Source organism: Ambystoma mexicanum, chromosome 6q (genome assembly GCF_040938575.1).
Source record: "Ambystoma mexicanum isolate Mex_15411 chromosome 6q, UKY_AmexF1_1, whole genome shotgun sequence".
In the NCBI taxonomy this organism is placed as follows: domain Eukaryota; kingdom Metazoa; phylum Chordata; class Amphibia; order Caudata; family Ambystomatidae; genus Ambystoma; species Ambystoma mexicanum.
In genome coordinates this window covers 604742017-604762675 of record NC_090937.1, presented here as the reverse complement: position 1 = coordinate 604762675, position 20659 = coordinate 604742017, and the positions used below count along the sequence as shown (strand labels likewise).

The following is a 20659-nucleotide window of genomic DNA, read 5'->3' as shown; positions in this document are numbered from 1 at the left end:
ATTCCTTCCTACCAACACTAAACCTACCTGCACGCCACCACCACTTCATCACACCACCTCACCACACGCCACTATGTCCACCTTTACCATCTCACAACAGCCTTACCACCTGCATAGTCACTTCATGCCTACTGCACTGCCCTAATACAGCTAGTAGACTCAAGAGTCCAAATTCAACCTTTAGAACTCAGCTGTCTTCCTATTCTCACAGCATCCAGACATCTACGATTAGGATCCCGTTCCATCCACAGGTACACTACCCCACGCCTTATCGTACCGAAACATACACCCCCCTCACCCGAGTAGACCTCTCACGCTGGCTACATCCTTCACTCCAGACTCAGCCACTATACCCACTACCATAGAGACCAATACCACACTTACCCACTTATTAAATGTGCCATCCTTAATGTTCGCTCCCTCCCAGCCCATGCCTGAGAAATGCACAATCTCCTAACCAATCTTAACCTCGACCAACTAGCCATCACAGAAACATGGCTACATGAAGCATCCGGCCCGGCCGTCGCCCATTCTCTCCCAGCAGGTTTTACCATCTTCAGACAAGACAGGTCAGCTTGCCTAGGAGGCAGTGTAGCCCTCATTCCAAAAGACACCCTCCCTCTCAGACTTATCAGTCACCCACCGGCCAGCAACTCAGACATTCTGTCTGCCAAGCTTTCGCTGTCCCCTAACAGCAGTATCAACTTTCACTTGCTATACCGCCCCCCAGGTCTCCCCTCAGACTTTCAGGGACATCTGATCCATCTACTCAGTGACAACCTAAAAAGCTCTACAAAGACCTTACTACTTGGAGACTTAAACCTAGGGTTCAATTACTCCAAAGACAAAGCTGCTGCTTCCCTCACCAAGGAACTCCATGACATACGTTTTACATAAAAAGTCTCGAGCCCCTCGCACCCCAAAGGCCACACCCTGGATTGGGTTGCATAATTGTCTCACTTCCATCACCTTCAATACAGCCATGCCATGGGCCAACCACAACTGTATTGAATTCTCCCTTCCCATCACCGCTAACTCCAAAACCCTTACTCCTGCACTTACAGAAAAAGTGAGAAGTTCCAAGAAACTCACTAAGGAAAACCTACACCCTTACTTGAATATCCCTGCACTAGCCCCGCCCCCTCCAATGATCCTAACACTTTAGCCCCATTGGTAAACCATAACATTGAGGCACACCATACTGCGGATGACTTACAATGGTGGATTATAGCACAGTAAGCAACTCAGCCAACACCACCAGGAGCCTATTAATAAAAAAGCCAGATGGATCCACAGGATGAATACCTTTCACAATGTACTCAATGAAGAATGTCTGCTTCCATCATAAATGCTTGTGAGTGTGCAAACGGCGTTTCTCTCCCTTGTCCGAACTTGGCCTGAGACGGATCCAGTAACCACGATAACTGGTGAACCGTACCTATCCGTGCAATCGTATGTACAATGGTTCCACAATGGACTGGTAACTCATTTTCAAAACGGGTGGGTTCTACAGCTCGGTAAACATACCATGCTGCAACGTATCCACGGTGGCACACACGGTCCCACCCACACCCATCCACAGCATGGGTTTTCTTCCAACCACCTTTTAGACCAGCATACAGAGTCCGCCCACACAGTCGAGTGCCAGCAATTCCCCCTCCTTGTCAAAAAGGAGCAACTTTCACTCAAGTTACCCTAGCAACAGATTAAGTTTCTTTTTTTTTTTATTGTTTTATCAAAATATGATTTTACAATTTTATACTTTTTGTAGTTAACTACAAAGGATGATCAGAGAAAGACATGTCTTTGTTTTCTGTTTTGCAGACTTCTGTTTTGCTATTCATTGTTCGCATTTAGTAACTTTTCATCGATGTGTTCTAGCATTTTTGCAGTTGCTATTTGCCACGTTGTTTTGTCTCCCCCAATGAGTCTGCACCACCACAGTTGCTCTTCTGGCAGTGCGCTGAAACCTGATATCATTGGCAGATAGCACTGTCTGAGTGCTGCGGTCGCTGTGCATGTCATGAGTAAGTGTCTTATTGTCTCCGTTGGGGGTTGTGTGTCGTTGGAGCAGAATCTGCAGATGTTTGACTGTGATTGTCCTCGTATGTGTCTTATTTCGTTTGTTTTGAATAGGTTAAGCCTGGCGCGTAGGATTAAGATCTGTGCTTGCCTGTTTGGAAATTGCTTTATATAGTTTTGTAGTTCATTTCTTTTTGCAGTGAAACTTGGTAGGTGAGCGATGAGTTTTAACATCGAGGTGTCATCGATCGTTTTGGCCCAGTCCAAGTCTTTAATCTTCTTCAGCACTTTGCATGGATTTGTGATAAGTTCATCTTCATCTGAGTTGATTGTCTCTAATACTTTTTGATTTTGCCTTTGCCAGTTGGTTATCATGTTGCACGTGTTGTCATTCATTTCTTGTTTAATGATGCTGAAGATTTTGTTTTTGCTGTCCATTCTGCATTTGCGGTATAGCATGACTCCATTACAGGTTGCGGCGCATTCTAGGGATTGTAAACTAAGTTCGCGTCGTATTGCTGTCCCTGGAGTCGAATTCGGTAAATTAAGAACTTTGCGCCAAAAATGAGCTTCTAGTTTACACCAGACTTTCTGTGGAATCATTGGCATGGCTTCACTGCCGTATATGATGGTTGGTACGACTTTCATCTTGTAAAAGTTAATTATTGGTTTCAGGGAGAATTTTCCAAATTTGCTGTTGATTTTTTTTGCTTGCGCTGTTAGTTTGTTCATTTTTGTGTGTAATTCCTGCTGCATTGTGGTCTCATGGTGAGAGCTGTCCATGTGGACTCCTAGGTATTTATAGTTTGAGACCACTTTGATTTTGGTTTTGCCCAAATGCCATTGAAAGTTTCCTTATACTCGATCTCAAGCACGTTTGTGCAGACTACGGAATGAAATTCCGTTTTCACAGCCCAATGCCAGCTGCACACCCCCCTTCTTGCTCGAACAGCCTACCACTTAGTTGCCCCGACGACAGATCAAGCGTCCTTATACCAGATGTCATGTACGCATGTGCAGGCTACGGAATACTAGTCAACACCCTTTCCCACAGCCGTGCACAACAACCCAAAATAAAGCTGTTCATTGGCAAGCAGCGCGCACCACCGTATTCAGTCTTTTTACATATGTCCACCTCACTTAGAAAAGGAATCCAAACTCCGATTCCTATCCACAGCAGACACTCCCCTCGCCGGCAGCACTCTCCCAGCTGGCACAGCCTGTGCGGAGGTTTCCCAGGCAACTGATCAAGCCCTAATAGAAGCGCTTCATTCTGCGCATGTACCTACCACCGAGGTTTTCCAAACTCACTCTGCGAAGACATGAGTTGACACTAGCTCCAGACCACGTACACAACTCCTAGCCCCGCCCCTTGAATTGAAAATAAGTCGCTTTCCCGGTCTGTGGTCTGACACTTTAGAGGATAGTGAGTCTGGGTGGAAGTCTAAACAGATTCGTTCTGTTTTTTTCTCTTCAGTATTTGGGGCGATTACTCTACGATGTGATTTCCACACAGCCCTGGTTGACGCTGAACCCTCAGCAACACATTTATAATTGTGAGGATTAATTTCTCACCACGTTTGAGAGCCATCCCCTATGTAGGGATCCCCAACACCTTAAGGTTGGAACTCAGACTAATCTATGCACCTAGAGTAATTCAAACAACATCGTTCTTTTAAATCTTGTTTTTTTTTAAACTCGTGTTTGCAACACTTGCTGTGTGGTGGTTCTAACATATGTTGCCTATTGACAACATACCCGACGAATGACACCCTCTCCAATTTTACAGGCAGCTGCACGCATCACCTGTCCCTGTATCTCCTAAGGGTTTAGCAAGATAACCTAGAAAACCAAGTGAAGGCCACAAAGGTAAAACTTTCAACCGCCTATTGCTACTAAGATATCCTAGACAAGTTTATATGACTACTGCGTTATATCACCCCTTCTTTTCCCCATACCAGGGACACCCCTGTAGCCTAAAACAAACACATGCCTGTGTCAGCACAGCCAGCCCATAGGAACTCTGCGATTCCAGAATCAACTACCAGACCCAAACAAATGACCTCACACAAGGCTCCACCTTGTCTAACTAGAAATAAAAAGACCACCACCATGGACAAAGTGATTCCTGCTCGCCACCTTAAAAGCATTGCCTGATAATCTTGACCCGAGTACCCTGGTGCATGAATACAACAAAATCATGCTTACCACATTGGATAAAATTGCTCCACTCAAATTAAGAACAAGTAAAGCTAAAGCCCACCTTAACAAGTGGTTCACCCCACAACTAAAGGACCCAAGTCTAGTGAAGAGAAAGTGTGGAACTGTCTGGAGACTATGCCCCTCCATTGAGAACAAAAATAAATAAACTACCTATGCACATTATAAAAATGAAGTCTGCCTAGCAAAACGGAACTCTTATAACGAACATATTGCCAATTTTAACTCAAGTATGAAGGAATTATTTACCATACTAAAAGAACTTGAGTCCCCGATCTCTATTCCTGACATATGTAACAAAAACAAGACCTGGTGCTCAGACATTCAACAGGTTCTTGCTAATAAAATAAACACTCTCCAAAATAAAATAAAACTAAAGAAAGATTATCTGAACTTACCACATTCCGCTAATACCCTTACACTTAGTGATACATCTACTGACCAGACCAATAGATTCCGCTTTACCAAAACATCTGTTTTAGAGGTAGAAAAAAACATTTTATCCCTTAAGCAATCCAATTGTAAAGGAGATATTTGTCGAGCACAGATTATAAAAGATGCTGCTAATGACCTCTCCCCATTTATCTCCAACTTGATCAATGCTTCATTCTTCTCCGGCACTATCCCGGCCAATTTAAAACAATCCTGGATTCTTCCACTCCTAAAGAAGCAAACTTTAGATCCACGTATTGCTACCAACTACCGCCCACAACGGTACCATTTCTACTTAAAATACTGGACAAAGTCACCTATACGCAGATTCAAAAGTACCTTGAGCTGCATAAACTTTTAGGGGTTAGACAATCTGGCTTCCGCCCTCTACATGGGAAAGAAAATGCCTTGATTGACTTGAAAACAGATTGACGAGCTGAGAGATAAAGGGAAGACAGCATTGCTCCCATTACTTGATCTCTCAGCTGCATTTGACCTGGTGGATCATAGGGTCCTTTGCAGGCACCTGGACTTAGCAGCCAACTATTCCACAGAGGCTATCAAATGGATAGAATCTTTCCTGAGTGAGAAAACCATGAGGGTTGTTCTCCCCATCGGCAGCGGCGGACCCCACCCCGATCCTGTGTAGTGTACCTCAGGGCTCTTGCGTTTCCCCACTCTATACAATATATTCACCCAACCCTTGTTCGATGATCTGGACCTTCTGGGTATCATCTACACCAACTATGCAGATGATACACAGATTCTCCTCCCGCTTTCTGGGGATCATTTTAAGTACTTGGCGCTGGTGAATAGGGTATATCTCATCATCCAGGCATGGATGGCCACCCACGGCCTATGCCTGAATGATGACAAGACAGAGTTGATAATTCTAGGTACTCTTTCTAACATCAATACATTAGGTCACAAATACTCTTCATTTAACCCTTGGCTTCTACCTTGATTCAACCATGTCCTTTGATAAACAAGTGAAATCTCTGGCCTCTACCACAGCCTACACATGTAGGCTCGTTAGAGCTTGTAAGCTGTTTCGCTCAAAGGACAGTTGCATTATCCTGGCTAGAGCATGAATCCTCTCTAGGTTAGATTACTGCAATGCTCTCTACGGCGGTGCTAAAGTACACATTGCCTCGACTAGACGTCGACACAAGTGGCTCTCCACCCACAATAAAATACAGTTAAAAATGGCCTCCTTGTCCCACAAAGCTTTAAACAATGTTGCCCCTAGCTACTTAATAGACAAACTGTTGAGAAGAACCTCTAGCAGGCCAACAAGAGTCAGCAATACTAAATGCCTCGTAGTACCGAGATTTAGGCTCACCAAGATAGATGGCAATAGTTTTCCTGTGAAGGCTGCAAAACTCTTAACTCCCTGCCTCACAAGCTGAGAGTAGACCAACCTTACCTACACTTTAGAAATAGATATATCGCCCATCTCAATTTGACTGAAGGCTAGTTAGACTTCTCACAACTGCCTACACAATATTACACTTCGCCAACACTGCCCATCATTGTAAATAATAGTTGGAATTGTACTGCATAGATCTGAATTACATATAATCTGAACATTTATACCTATCCCCTGCCTGTAAGTAATTTTCCTGTACATTTATGTGCTTATATTGTGAACTACTTGAAACTTTGTAAGACTTGCATCTTCGAATTGCTGCGCCCCATTACTTCTGGATTTGGTGCGCATTAGAAATAAATAAACAAGATCACACACCTCAGACTCCTTTTTGAATTTCAGGATGAGTATAGAGGGGGCCTTCTCTTTGCAAATGTCTTTTAGCACATGTTTAGACTGTTCCATTAGGAAAAAGCAATTACTGCTGTGTCTTCTACGCACCATTGATACACCTTTGTATCTCTCTCTCTGCGCCCCCCTCTCCCTTTACCTCAGGAGACTACGGTTCTTTTTGCCCCGAGGAAGGCTGAACTTTGATGCCACCAATTCCGGCCAGCCGAAACAGGCTACAGTGCTTCTCATAACCACACCTTTTCCCCTCTCTTTCTTTGTAAATAACTTGTGGTTTACTACCTTAGGAAGCACTGCTTACATCAGTATCCTGCAATACTGGCAAACACGTTGGCAGATTTGGCAAGTTAACAAAACTAGACATGATGACTCCAATCATGCACATACACAAAACTATTACACCCGTATATCCAACCAGCCAGGATTCCAAAATATTCCAAATTCTGACAGTCCAATCTAGTAAGAGTTAGGTCTACTACTAGGGAATACACAAGTCAACTCTAATCAATGTGCGTCTAACTTGTCAAATACAAGCTGTGGATGTTAATGCTCAACTATTTTGATCTTTTTGTACTTTTCAATTTAACTCTTATGCGACTACAAAAATGTTGTGTAATCTTTTCATTTGCTATAAATTTTTCTTAATTATTTATTTTTTCCTATATTTACTACTTTGAAATAATCTGTCTTTGCAATAAAAATAGACACCTTGAAGACACACCTGTATACTTTTCTTTCTCCTTTTGATGACTCGCCTGAGCATTAGAACAGGTCTTTTCTAAACTACTATGACAAATACCTCCAAAAATTGATTGGTGTATATATGTGGATTTCTTTTATGTTGTTCAAATACCTAACACCTTAGCAGACATATACAAAGATACGCTCACCAAAGCCATCAACTCAATAGCCCCAATTGAAAGCAATAAAGAAAAAAAAAATCCCTGCACGCCAACTCTGGTTTACAGAAGAACTGCAGTCCCTTCGCTCCCGCAAAAGGGAGGCACAAAAAAAAACTGGCAAACTAACCCTAGTGACACTGCTAAAACTGTTTCTACCTAATCTCCCGCCGTTACAAAGCCACCATCACCAAAGCCAAAGCTAACTCCTTTAACGTCCGCATCTCTAATGCCAACTCACAATCTAAGGAAATCTTCGCCATCTTCAATGAACTCATCTCTCCTCCCAACACCCCTGTCAACATCATCAAAGACGAAGCCTCGTGTGCCAGTATTCAATCTGCCAAGCTAAACAAAATCAACCTCTTTCAAAAAAAATAATAATAATAATCCAGGACCACTGCAAAACCCTTCCTCATCACCCTGGGCCCAAACAAACAGCCTCCACTCCCTATCCAACTAACTCCACCAACCCCTCTTCTCATTCAGTGACATCACTGAAACAGAAGTTATCAACCTCCTCAAAAACCTAAAACCCTCCATGTGCAAAGGTGACACATGTCCTCCTAAACTCATCAAGGAATGTGCCGACCTTCTCACACCGCTTCCGACAGCCTTCATCAATGCCTCCTTCAGAACAGGCACTATCCCTGCAGGCCTAAAAGAGGCCTGGGTTTGCCCCCTTCTAAAAGAAATCCACCCTATACCCCCAACAGCCCAACAAGTACCGACCCATAACCACTGTGCCCTACCTCCTCAAGATTTTGGATAAAGCCGCACATAGCCAGATCCAACACTTCCTTGAAACTCATTCCATCCTCGGATCCAGGCAATCTGGCTTCCGCAAAGGACACGACACGGAAACAGCCTTAGTGGATCTAAAAAACCAGATCACCCAAATCATGGACAATGGTAAACCAGCCCTCTTGTTACTCCTAGACCTCTGAGCTGCCTTCGATTAAGTGGACCACAAGACTCTCACCTTACCAACTCAGCTAACTTCTCCAAAGGAGCAGCTCGCTGGATCACCTCCTTCCTGGAAGGCAGGGCAATGAAGGTATTCTCCAGCATAGCCAACGCAGCCCCCACCACAGCCCCCACCACCATCCACTGCGGAGTCCCACAGGGCTCCTGCACAGCACCTACTTTGTATAACCTGTTCACGAAGCCCCTCTTCGGCAAGCTCGACGCACTTGGGATCGCATATACCAACTACGCTGACTATACTCAAGTACCCCTACCTCTCACTGGACTATTTAACAAAGACGGAAGCGCTTCACCAAATAAACTCCACTATCCAGGCCTGGATGGCGACGAATGGCCTTTCCCTAAACGGGGACAAGACCGGAATTATCAAAAAGCTACACTAGCCAAACTCGACAAGCTCTCCTCCAACTTCATCATTGATAACATGGATTATCCCGTCTAGACATTGTGAAAACCTTATGGGTCTACATAGATTCCACACTATCCATGACTAGGCAGTTCAGTGCCATTACCTCCGCCTCACTGCACACCACCAAGCTTATAAAAGCCATAAAACCCTACCTATCCAGGCCCAACTGTCTATCAATAGCTAGAGCAACCATTGTTGCTAAACTTCAACGCCCATCTAGTGGGTAGATCGGAAAAAAGAAATGTACACTGACTCCAAGTTACACAGAACAACACGCTACGGGCAGCATTAAGCATCCCCAAAAGGGAACATATTTCCCAGGCCAAACAAGCAGCTCACTGGCTCCCGGTCAAAAAGCGCATCACTTTCACAATCCTCACCCTCACCCTCAAATGCATCACACTCACAGCACCATCATACCTATCAGAGACGATATCTAAAACTACGCCCACACGACCTAGCAGGAGGCACTACACAAACCAAATGCACACCCCACGCATCAACAAGTCTAAAGCCGGCGGGCTAGGCTTCCCCCACATTGCAACCAAACAATGGAATGCATTACCCACTGACATTAGAGCAGAAAATATGCTCCTTGCTTTCCGAAGAAAACTCAAAACCTCCCTCTTCATCTAATCCTTGAATTGCTCTGCTCTTTCACCTGCCTGTACTGTAAACTGCCTTTGGTTTTAAATTCATTTGTAACTAAGAAAACTGTAATAAGCGCCACGAGTCTCCGGGCTGCTGCTCGCCCTACAAATTCGAATAAATAAATAAGTCTCCAAGAAAGGAAGACTTCCATTATGAGCTGGTCACATCAAAGGAGACTTAAAATAAAATTAGACCCAAGTGCCCAGGAAGCTGTATATACTGTGGATGAAGAGGCATCAACTAGTTTACTCGAACAACATTTAGTATTTTGTGAGGAACTTGGTACTTTTGAGAACTTAAATCATAAAATTCGGATGAAAGATGGTGCTGTTCCCTCTCACGCTGAACTTAGACACGATGACACGCTTGAGAACATGGAGGGGGAGAAACCCTAAGGAACGAATTCTGAGGTATTGAAGTAGGGGCTCGAGTTAAAGGGGTGGGAGGGGGGGACTGATGTAAACATGTGAAAATAACTATGTGAAGCATATATGCTAATGTCCGACACGTTGGTAAAGTTAGGTGTGTTTTTAAAATCAATAAAAAGTATTTAATTTTTTTTTTTAAAAAAACAACAAAAAAACTAAACAAAAAAAAATATAGATGGTGCTGTTCCAGTAGTCCAAAAAGCGAGACTGGTTCCTTTGGCCATCAAAGGTGCAGTGAAAGAACTACAGAAAATGGAAGCACAGGGTGTCACAGAAAGGGTGGGATCGTCAGAATGGGTTTCCCCTTTAGTTATTGTGTACAAACCTAAAGGAAAATTGAGTTTGTGCATTGACCTCAGATGTGTAAATAAGTGTGTAATTCCAGACAGGCATCCGTTACCCAATATAACGGAAATGTTTGGCACTATTAACCCCGCAAGTGCCACAGGCAAGGTTATCTCGTCCTTGGGATTACCTCCTTGTTGACAAGAACGGGATATCTCGTTCTTGGCACTTAAGGGGTTAATGAAACAGAAAATGTTAGAAGGCATTGAATGGCGAAATACCAAAATCACCAAAAAAGAAGGCCTTGGCATTGGGGGGAAAACCCATGGCAGTTAAAATGTTATGGGTGCCAATATGAGTACTCTAGATTTGAGACCTGCGTACCACCAGATCAAATTACATCCCACTTCTAGAACCATTACAGCATTTATCACCACGGAGGGGTTATTCCAATGTAAGAGGATGCCTTTTGGTTTAATTTCTGCTACAGCTGTTTTTCAGAGGATAATGTATCAACTATTTCATCAGATAGAAAGTGTTTTAGGTTTCCAAGATGATGTCATGGTTTTCCCCATAAACTAGCACAATAGGATTCATAGAGTTAGACATCTTTAAGGAAGCTCGTCTTACACTTAGCAAAGACAAGTGCAAATTCAATAGGTCATGCATACAGTATTTGGGTCATGAAATGTCAGACAAAGGCATCAGACCCAGGGTGTAATCAGTAAACAACATTACACATTCTCCCAGTCCCACTAGCAAGGATAAAGTGATATTGTTTTTGTGCATGGCGTAGTATTATGATGTATCCTGCCTCCTGCAGGATCTACCCTGGGCCAGTAATCACAAGGAGCAGGAACCAGGCTGACCCAGGTAAGTATAAAAATGGAACACGCTTTATTGTCTTAGTTACAGGTTCAGTATTCAAAGTAGGAGAGATAAGATCATTAGCTTCTACCCTGGTTCCCTGCCCAGCTCCAAGTCCCCATCCGTCTTCCCTGGGATTCCTAGGTGCCCCAACACTCCAAGCTCCCCTAGCATTCCAACACAGCTCTTATACTGACTCAGACCTCATTCATACATATGCAGGATACAACCCCCCCTTTTACAATCAAAAGAAATAGCACAAACTCAAACTCACAACCATGCTAGGACTAAACAACCACAACATTTCTACTACTCCTTCCACCCTGGCCTGCCACACCAGGGTCCTGGTGCCACCCCCACCAAGCACAATCTTGCCACAAAGGACAAACAAAAACCAAAACATCTTCCACCAGGCCTGCCACTCCTGGCCTCAAGTCTGCCACACTTGAGCACAAACCCAACACCCCGACAGAAGCCAACTCACCTGCCAAAATAGTGTAGCCACAAATCTAGAAAACTTACACAATGGCCAAAACAGAAAGTCCTAAACATGCCAACAATGATCCCATGCACTAACAAATATCCGAACAACCATGCCTCATCCTCCTCCCCTAGAGAAAACATGAAAAAGGAATGAAAAATCTAGAGAAAAAGACATACGACACAAAGATCACAACAATACAAAATGCAACCACGATAGAAAGATGTGGCGCAAAATATACAATAGCAAAAAGGGCCATGTAAAACTGCAAAACAAACCACTACTAAGATGGAAAAATGGTAGCGCTATGCAAACCTCAAAATGTGCACACCCAAAATCAGATACACCTCAAGGATGGAACAATGGTGTGACCTGAAAACTCAGAAATTAAATTTCAACAAATATAACTGAAAGTAAGTCCAGTAACCGATGCCAGTGGATGGACCCTACCTGGTCCAGATATGCACTAAAACTCCACAAAATAACCACTGGCCTACCACCTGTGTGCCCTCCAATACAATTGAAAGCCAAAACTGGCGTGCAATAACAACAAAGTACCTCCTCCCGTATGCACCGCCTGGCACTACAGAAACTAGGAGAACAAACTTTGCTCATAACTAAAACTCCAACCTTAACATATATGAAAGAATTGTCAAGCGATAACCTTCAACGCAGACAATCAACTACTACTCTGAGGACCTATGTCCCCAGATTTCATGCGCACAATCTGCAATGAAAACCGACTAACAGACCTCAAACAGAAATAAATGGGCCCCATGCCCTAAGAGAATATCTACACTGGTAAACACACTTGGCCAGCATGTGAGAACCTAACCCCATTGTATGCATACAACTCCCATATTTTGCACAAATACTACACAACGTGTACATACTCACACGTTGACTTCCACAAATGTGCAACTCTACAAACATGCAACTCCAGACATGTATACACTTGTTACACGTATACAACTACTACACTATTGCAGAACCTGCTGCCAACTGTGCGCACCTATGCGTCACATACTCCCATAATCACACTAACGCATTGTGCTGAATCACGAAACTTCACATCAATTGTTCAGAACATAAACTCTCCATTTAAATATGCATTTAAAAATCTCTTAATCCTAAATTTGGGAATGTGTTGCGCCACCAGCCATGGTGGTGATCAGTCACCATGCTGAGACACAATTGCAATTACAATAAACATCTAAAATGATTTGCATTTAAAATCCATTATCAAAGCTCCCCCCCATTTATACATATCCTTATATAAAATGCATAGTCCTTAAAATTATCCAAGCAAAACATTTAATATGAGGAAATTGGTCAAGAAGAATGAAGTTTGAGTCGAGTGAACAATGTGAATGTAGTAAGATAAATGTAGATCTGAATAATGCTCCCACTTTGAAATCATTCAATCCTAACAAGAAAAGCATAATTACCACAGATGCCAGCAACCAAGGCCTAGGGGATGTATTGTCTCAAGTTGAAGGAGTAGAATATCCCATTGCTTTGACCTGAAGAGTATTTAGAGAGACAGAATACAATTATTCGACCATAGGGAAGGAACTGTTGGCTGTCAAGTGGTCCATTGGAAAGTTGTGCACATTTATTTGGGGTACAAAATTTGTAGTGAGGTCGGATCACATACCACTAAAGAAATTCTCATGACCAAAGGGTTGGATAAGGTTTCTTTTAGAACTAGGAAATGGGTAGCAGGCATATATGTGCCCAGTGTCAAGAAGTCTGCTGATTGCCCATCAAGGTTAACAAATGTTACTGATGATGAGAGTGAAGAGGAACAAATATTAAATGTCAATCAGTTTCAGAGGAAGAATGGATGCAGGCAATGACAACTGATGACATTTTAGAGAAAGTGAAGGAACATTTGATGAATGGTGGGAAGAGCAATGAAATTAGAAGGAGATATTCCAGAAGCTGTCCGACATATAATTGATGAGATGCATATGAAAAATAATATAGTGTATCCTCATGTAGGGGTAAGGAAAAGAATATTACAACTGGCACGTGTTCAGGGTATGACAAAGACTAAACAACTTGTTAGACAAGATTTCTAGTGGCCTGGTATGGATCTAGAAGTGGAGAGACTCAAGAGAATGTTGTGAATGTGAGGATCCAGCCAAAGTGTACATCACAAGACAAGAATCAATGACGGTTATGGCTATACCCAGCATTGCATGGGAACATGTTGGATCCGACATTGGAACTCCAGTGAGAAGTGAAGAAACATTAAAGTATTGCGTCACACTCATTGGCATTCTATCCAAATGGGTGGAAATGGATGAAAAATGTATGCTCTAAGGCGATCATCTCATTTTTGGATGTAATTTTCAGGAGGGAAGGATATCCCGCCACACTATAACGTATATAAAGAAGAGGTGCTCCCCCCACTGTTAGAATTGTTGAATGAGGCATTTGAGGTGGGAAGATTGCCAGAGTCACTTAGAGAATCGATTATAATACCGCTTCCCAAACCTAACAAGCCTGGGCCTAGCTGCAGTTCTTATAGACCTTTGTTGATGTTGAATCAAGACAGCAAGATACTGATGGCTATTTTGGCAAACAGACTGAAGAGGGTTGTTGGTAAACTAATACACCACGATCAGACGGGCTCTAGGTATATATCCAATAATCATAGACGACTCCAGCAAGTTATTGAGTTTGGGAGCGAGAACGAGGGTGACATGGCAATTGCATCTTTGGACGCAATAAAGGCCTTCGACTCGGTCAAGTGGCCATGGCTGTTGGCGGCCCTGGCGGGCTATGGGATGGGGCCTGGATATATACAGTGGGCTGAAAATGCTATATAGTGAACCGCTGGCCAGAGTTAAAACGGGAGCAGTGATATCGGAAAGATGGCAGCTCCGCAGAGGTACCAGACAAGGATGTCTGTGGTCTCCAATGCTCAATATATTGGCCCTGGAACCCCTAGCAATATACTTCAACAACAATATGACATTATAGGCATTGCTGTGGGAGGGGAACGACATCTGATCTCCCTATATGCGGATGACATGCTGCTGTATTTGCGGCACCCGGAAGAAAATCTCAAATACATTTTACAAGTGATGAAGAGATATGTGGGGGGTTGTCTGGTATAGCGGTGATAGCATGTTCCCATTAGGTGGATATAGAGGGATTCCAGTGGAACAGTTACCAGTGTTACAGATACCATGGGCGGTTACCACATTTCGTTATTTTGGGATAGATGTATACCATACAGTGGAAGGAGCATATGCGCAACACGGAGGTAGCCATTAAGAAAATCGAAAATTGCATGAGGTTCTGGGTGAAGCTGCCTTTGGCAATGATGGGACGTGGGGCAATGCTAAAGATGGTGGCCCTACCTAGGCTCCTGCACTATTTTGGGAATATACCACACCTGATACCCAAGAAGTTCTTCATTAAACTGAACAGTATGTGCAGGGATTTCCTGTGGCATGGCACGCGAAACTGAGTGGCACTATGGAAGTTACAGAACTTTTATGAGAAAGGGGGGATAAAACTGCCTAATTATGAGGTCTATTATGTAGCAATCCAACTGCAGTATGTTGCCAAATGGCTCTCAGATGAAGTGACCTCTGAATCCAGGTTGTTTGGACAAGATTGTGCCCCATTTTACTTGAAAGAGATGATGTGGTTGCCCAGGACATAAATGGAAGGGAGTCCCAAAATGATGATACTTGGGTGGAAGATGTGGCCCAGGGCATGCCAGACGATGGAGAACCCATCCCCATGTTTCCTGCAGGTACTACTAGTTGCACTGGCAGGGGGAAAAGGTAGCTACGGGTGATAATCAGAAACCACTGGCAACCCGTTGGGTTAGCAACAACTGGTAATATTTGGCGAGAGGGGACTATCATAGACTTTGAGGTGCTGGGTGATGAAACCGGGTTACACACGGGCCAGTATATTACATATCACAGAATGGTGCAGAGAATTAACAGAACATGGCCTGAAGTGGTACTAGAGGAAGAACCAGATGCTACCATAGATATAATATACGATATAGCGGTGGGGGGGACATGAGATATCTAGAATATAGGAGATGATGATGTCCAAGGTTGGGAAAGAGATAGCACAATTGAGACAAGACTGGGAAGCGGAAGTAGGAGCCCCGATGGAGGACGGGATGTGAGAACGGGCCCAGGGGTACCATAAGAAGGTGTTGAGGAATGTGAGATTAAAGCAGATACAACTGTCTATTACGCATAGGGCGTACATGACACCCCAGAGGATATCTAGGTTTGAAAATGCAGGACGGCAAGCATGCCCTAAATGTGATGAAGAGAAGGCAGGGTATGGTGCATATGTTTTGGTCATGCCCGGTTATTGCGCGCTTCTGGAGTGAAGTGGCACAAAAACTAGCAGAGAAAGGGGTCAAGATTGTGATGGATACAGTGTGGGCCTGTTTTTTGAGGGGGGTTCCCTAGATCACAGAAATTCAAGCATGTAAGTAAATTGAAAGATCTGGCATATGTGCTTGCAAAGAGGAGAATTGCTATGGGGTGGAAGAGGAAGACATGCCACAGACCACGAGTAGAGGTGTGGTGGAAAGATTTGCAGAAATGCGCGGATGCAGAAACCATGATATGGCAAGATGCGAGCAGTGCGGGGGGGGGGGGGGGGGGATTAGGAGACAAATACCCTGATGGCCTGGAAATTATTAATAGCGGAGTTGTTTGGGTCAATACAAGACCCGACAGAACCCATGGAACGGGAGACCCTACCACAAGATGCAGGAACGGAATGTGGAAAGTAATATGCTCAAAATGGGGGGTGGGATAAGGGAAGCAGTGATCAGAATTAAGCAACGTACAATTGGATTTGATATATGCACTGCATGTTTGGTTTGTATTGTTTGTTTGAAAAAACTAATAAATTGTAGGATATCCCACCACACTAATCACTGATAATGGTGTACAGCTAGTGTCAGAAGTGATGAAATTGTTTAAGGATAATGGTGTTGAGCATAAAACCAGTTCTATACATCATGCCCAAACTAATGGAATTGTTGAAAGGTTTAACAAAGTCATTAAGAACAGCATTAGTGGTGACTGGAAGAAAGCTGTGGAAGAGACTATCGTTGCACATAGGTTTACCCCGCATTCTACCACAGGTATATCACCATTTGAAGTGTTGAGAGGAAGAAAACCCAATACTAGGGGTTGTCCTTCATGGTTGGGAAAAGCTCAAAAGAGAGATATTGATTTTAAAGATACGGAGGAGAAAATACTCCGTAGACAGGTGAAGAACAAAACTTATTTTGATGCCAGAAAGGCGGTGAAAGAATGTGTTGTAAAAGTAGGTGATTGGCTAAGAGTTAAGCTTCCCCAAATATCAGCAGGAAGTCATAAACTTCTCCAAATATCAGCAGGAAGTCATGCCAAGTTGTCAAGACCTATACAGTTCATGGAGAGATTTCATGGATCTGTGAAAGTTTCTGATGGAAGGGTGTGGAATGTCAATAGGATTTGCAAGAGTTGTTACTATCATCCACAAGTTCCAATTCAGACGGTAGGAATACAAGCCATGGAGGGAACATTAGACACGAGAAAAGAAATGTGATGCAGGAGAAAGTAATAAAACGTGTATGGGGAAAACCTTTATATTTAAAGGATTATGTGAGTTAGAACACATTTTGTAACTGCGTTGTGACATTGTGACAACCAGATGTAGTGTGTTCATACAGGTTGCTATTTCAGCACCAACAGTTTTTTTGTTTTTTTTAAAAAGGTATTTCATAACTGGGTTTATTTCATGAGCTATTTCATTAGTTATTTTCAGGATGTATATCCGTCTTAGTGTCTAGGACAATTGTTAGAGATAGAACCAATTTCATTCAATATGTGTGCTTCTGTATAAAGAAGGGAGGTGTGTAATATATTATGTCACAATAGCAGTGCAATCATGGTCAGCTGTAGAATATGGAATGTGAGGGGAAGAGATGCTCAGGAGGAATGTTCAGTATTTATTACAGTTGCGTTGCTGACAGAGCCGGTGGGCTAACCTGTACACTCAGTATTACACCTTTCCTATATGGTATAAGTGTTCATCATTTCCCCACCCCCAAAAGCCTTAAGCAATAAGACATCCCGTGTCCAAACATTACACTGTTCGATTAATGTATTATCAGTTGAGATGTGAAAGATACATGAAAGGGAACGCAATAATAACAAATATAAAACATATGGACCAAATGCACACATCAGTAAAAACCACGAGTAAAAATTAAGCTGCAAGTATGTTTTAACTATTTTTTTTCCACACTGGATGACCTGGAAGTTGCCCAAGACGATGAACCCACAAAAGTCGGACACCCAATTCTAACCGAGGGAAAAGGGTTAATTTAACATAGAATGTATGCGAGGATCAATGTGACCTGGTGTGACATCCCAGTCAAGCAAATGGTGGCCCGATTCCGATTGGTATCAATTGGCCAATAAACCAAAATAACCCTCGGACCGAAAGTGGTGTATCCACAGCGATACAGAAGCAATATAAGCATATATCATGCATATTTCAAACTAGTTGACATGTCATCACAAATAACAGAATGCTCGTGACACGAGTCAGTGCAAAACAAACATCCACCCATGTGCTTGGGTTTGTTTTTATTATAAGAGGTCTAAGTATTGTATGTGCTCATAAGTTATTTTGTGAAGGGTGCGAGTACTTTACTCCATGTGGAGGATAGGTCGTGTTTAAAGTATTCGTGATGCAACACAAAAGCGGGTGTCTACATATGAACTCTCGGCCTTAATTACACTCGTCCACAGATCCAGAACTAGAGCATGTAACGTCCTTTCACTTCTGCGACGCAGAGACTCGGGATGAAAATGTTTTTTAGATTTCTGAGTGGTTTTTTTGTAGCCAGTGCTTGAGTGAAACGTGCCGATCAGTTACGCTACATCCATAGCCCAATAGGAGGATAAACCCCGTGTTAAGCCTGCGGGTCGGACAGATGCATTACATTGCTCCTTGTGCGCAAGACAATCTTTCCTGCGGGACGCACTGGGTAGGAAGATGTCGATGTCATTCTGGCCACACTCAAAGGGAGGAAAGCGCCATCAAATAACTTCTAATAGGTGCAAAAGGGCTAAGGCTGGAGACGTGTACATGGAAATGATAGCTTATTCACTGCCCCTATTTAAGGAGAACTCTCACCCCAAGGACGGCTATATGTCACAATGTTCATTTAGCAGCAGGTGTCATTACACTGCTTTCAAGCACAAGCAAGACTGTCGACAACTAAACCTTTACAAAAAAAACACTACTCGTCGGGTGTGTAGAGCAACTGGGCTGTGCACGTATTGCGGCAAAGGAAGCAATCGCTGTCACGCAGGCTAAGAGAAGGTGCTTCCCATGTATACAATGTATGAGTTACAGGCGAGAAGACCAGCCCCATAGAGTGGCAGAAACGTAATCATCCGGCCCTTGTTTCACATTGCCCCAAACAGCCCAAGAAGGCTAGCAGACACTGCACCCGGAGAGGCGTGGTTAAGCCTAAACACCCCCACCCCTCAAATGCCGGGTGCATAGCCTATCCCTTAGCTCTGCGGGCCCTGGTCCACCCCTCCGGCTCTCACCAGGATGCGTTTGAAGAGAGCGTTCTCCTTGGGCGGGAGGTTGACACTCGGCATCTCTGCAGCTCCCCGTGCGCCTTGCTCCGCGCTCACGGGGCCACAAGCTGAGCTTCACGTGTTTGTTGAACAGATCCACAGCGCGAGCCAAAATGGCCGACAGACTGGGCTTCCCCTCCCGGGTCACGGGGAAGAGGACTGCGCCTGCGCCATGACCCCACGTTTCTTTTGCCCACGCACAGCAGTTAGGGAGAGCAGACTCAGCAGAGTGGTGTGTCTGCCTTGCTCCCCGAGCAGTCTTCTGCATTGTGTTCAATTTTCGTCTTCCCACCAAGCCCCACACCTAGTACTGTAATAAAAAATCACCCCCCCCAAAAGATGTCAACTTTTTACTAGATGCACGAAGGACATCTGCAGGAGGATAGGAGCATTGCGTAAGAATGTCCCCAACGTGTGATCATGTGTTAAAAAATGTATGTTATGGTATATCGGTAGTACCACTTATCGTTCTTGTCTGCATGCTACAGATGCTAACTTTTCAGAGGGCTCAAGGATCACTTGTGTGTTGGCCACACTCACATTCCCCGCCCCAAAACATCTGCATATTTGCATAACCACACCCATCACCCTAAAATCTCTAAATGTTTCATTTAACCCACCACTTTTTTGTATTTTTTTTTTACAACTCTGTAGACTGAGTATAGCGAGATGCAGGTCAGCCCGTATCTTCACAGGACTTAATGCGGAGGCAGAAGCGCGGAGAGCGACATTAACGTTGATAGCGCGGAGAGTACGGTCGCACCATAGCGCCTTTCCTTCGAGGAAGAAGACAGCAGTCGCACATGATAAGGAACTCTTTAATGGCACTTATGATTTGTTAGAGGAGTGAATCAACTGTTCCTAACCCCTTACGTGTATTCACGCAACGTGAATTAAAGATACTACCTGTAATCTGAGTAGTGTAATACTGCAGCCCACAACATAACTGATGACTACGAGCAAGACACACACCCACTGCCCAGCCCTACCGATTTAGGCTGTAGACTACTGTTTTTTTAGACATTCCTACCACCTACAGATTTCGTTGTTTGATCCAACTGCTGTTTTTAGATTATCAAGTTTATTTATAGCTCCACAGGCTGCTGCCTCAGAACCCGGCCCCAGGACACAGGGCAGCAGCTTCAGAGCTGCAGAATAAAAGAGTTAGTCATTTATGTTGTGAGGCCCAACGCCTTGCAGGATGGTAGCCCCAGGCCCCCACGGTGATACAATCATATAGCAGACAGAGAATATTAGCAATGCTGCTCTTAGTTAGAATTGTAAACAGTATCCCCCGTCACTTCTAGATAGGATTGTGAATGTTTGCAATGCCACTCTTAGTTAAAATTGTTAACATTAGCCTGCCCAGACCCTTACTAGACTGTGAATGTTAGCAATACCTCACTTAATTAGATCTTTGAACATTAGCCTGCCCAGACCCATACTAGATTGTGAATGTTAGCAATGCTGCTCTTAGTAGATTTGTTACCATTGGCCTGCGCCAGACCCAGGCGGGATTCTGAATGTTAGCACTGCCACTTCCGCATCT

The 20659-nt window shown here is 43.7% G+C and overlaps 1 protein-coding gene across 1 annotated transcript in view; it reads right to left on the bottom strand.

Moving 5' to 3' along the window:
• Positions 1-19273, bottom strand: part of NAA15 (N-alpha-acetyltransferase 15, NatA auxiliary subunit) — a 1171626-nt gene extending 1152353 nt beyond the window's left edge. The window contains exon 1 of the mRNA XM_069631086.1: positions 19078-19273. Coding sequence (XP_069487187.1) covers positions 19078-19131 — 54 coding nt within the window. The 5' untranslated portion in view covers positions 19132-19273. The remainder of the gene's footprint in view (positions 1-19077) is intronic.
• Positions 19274-20659: the final 1386 nt, after the last annotated feature.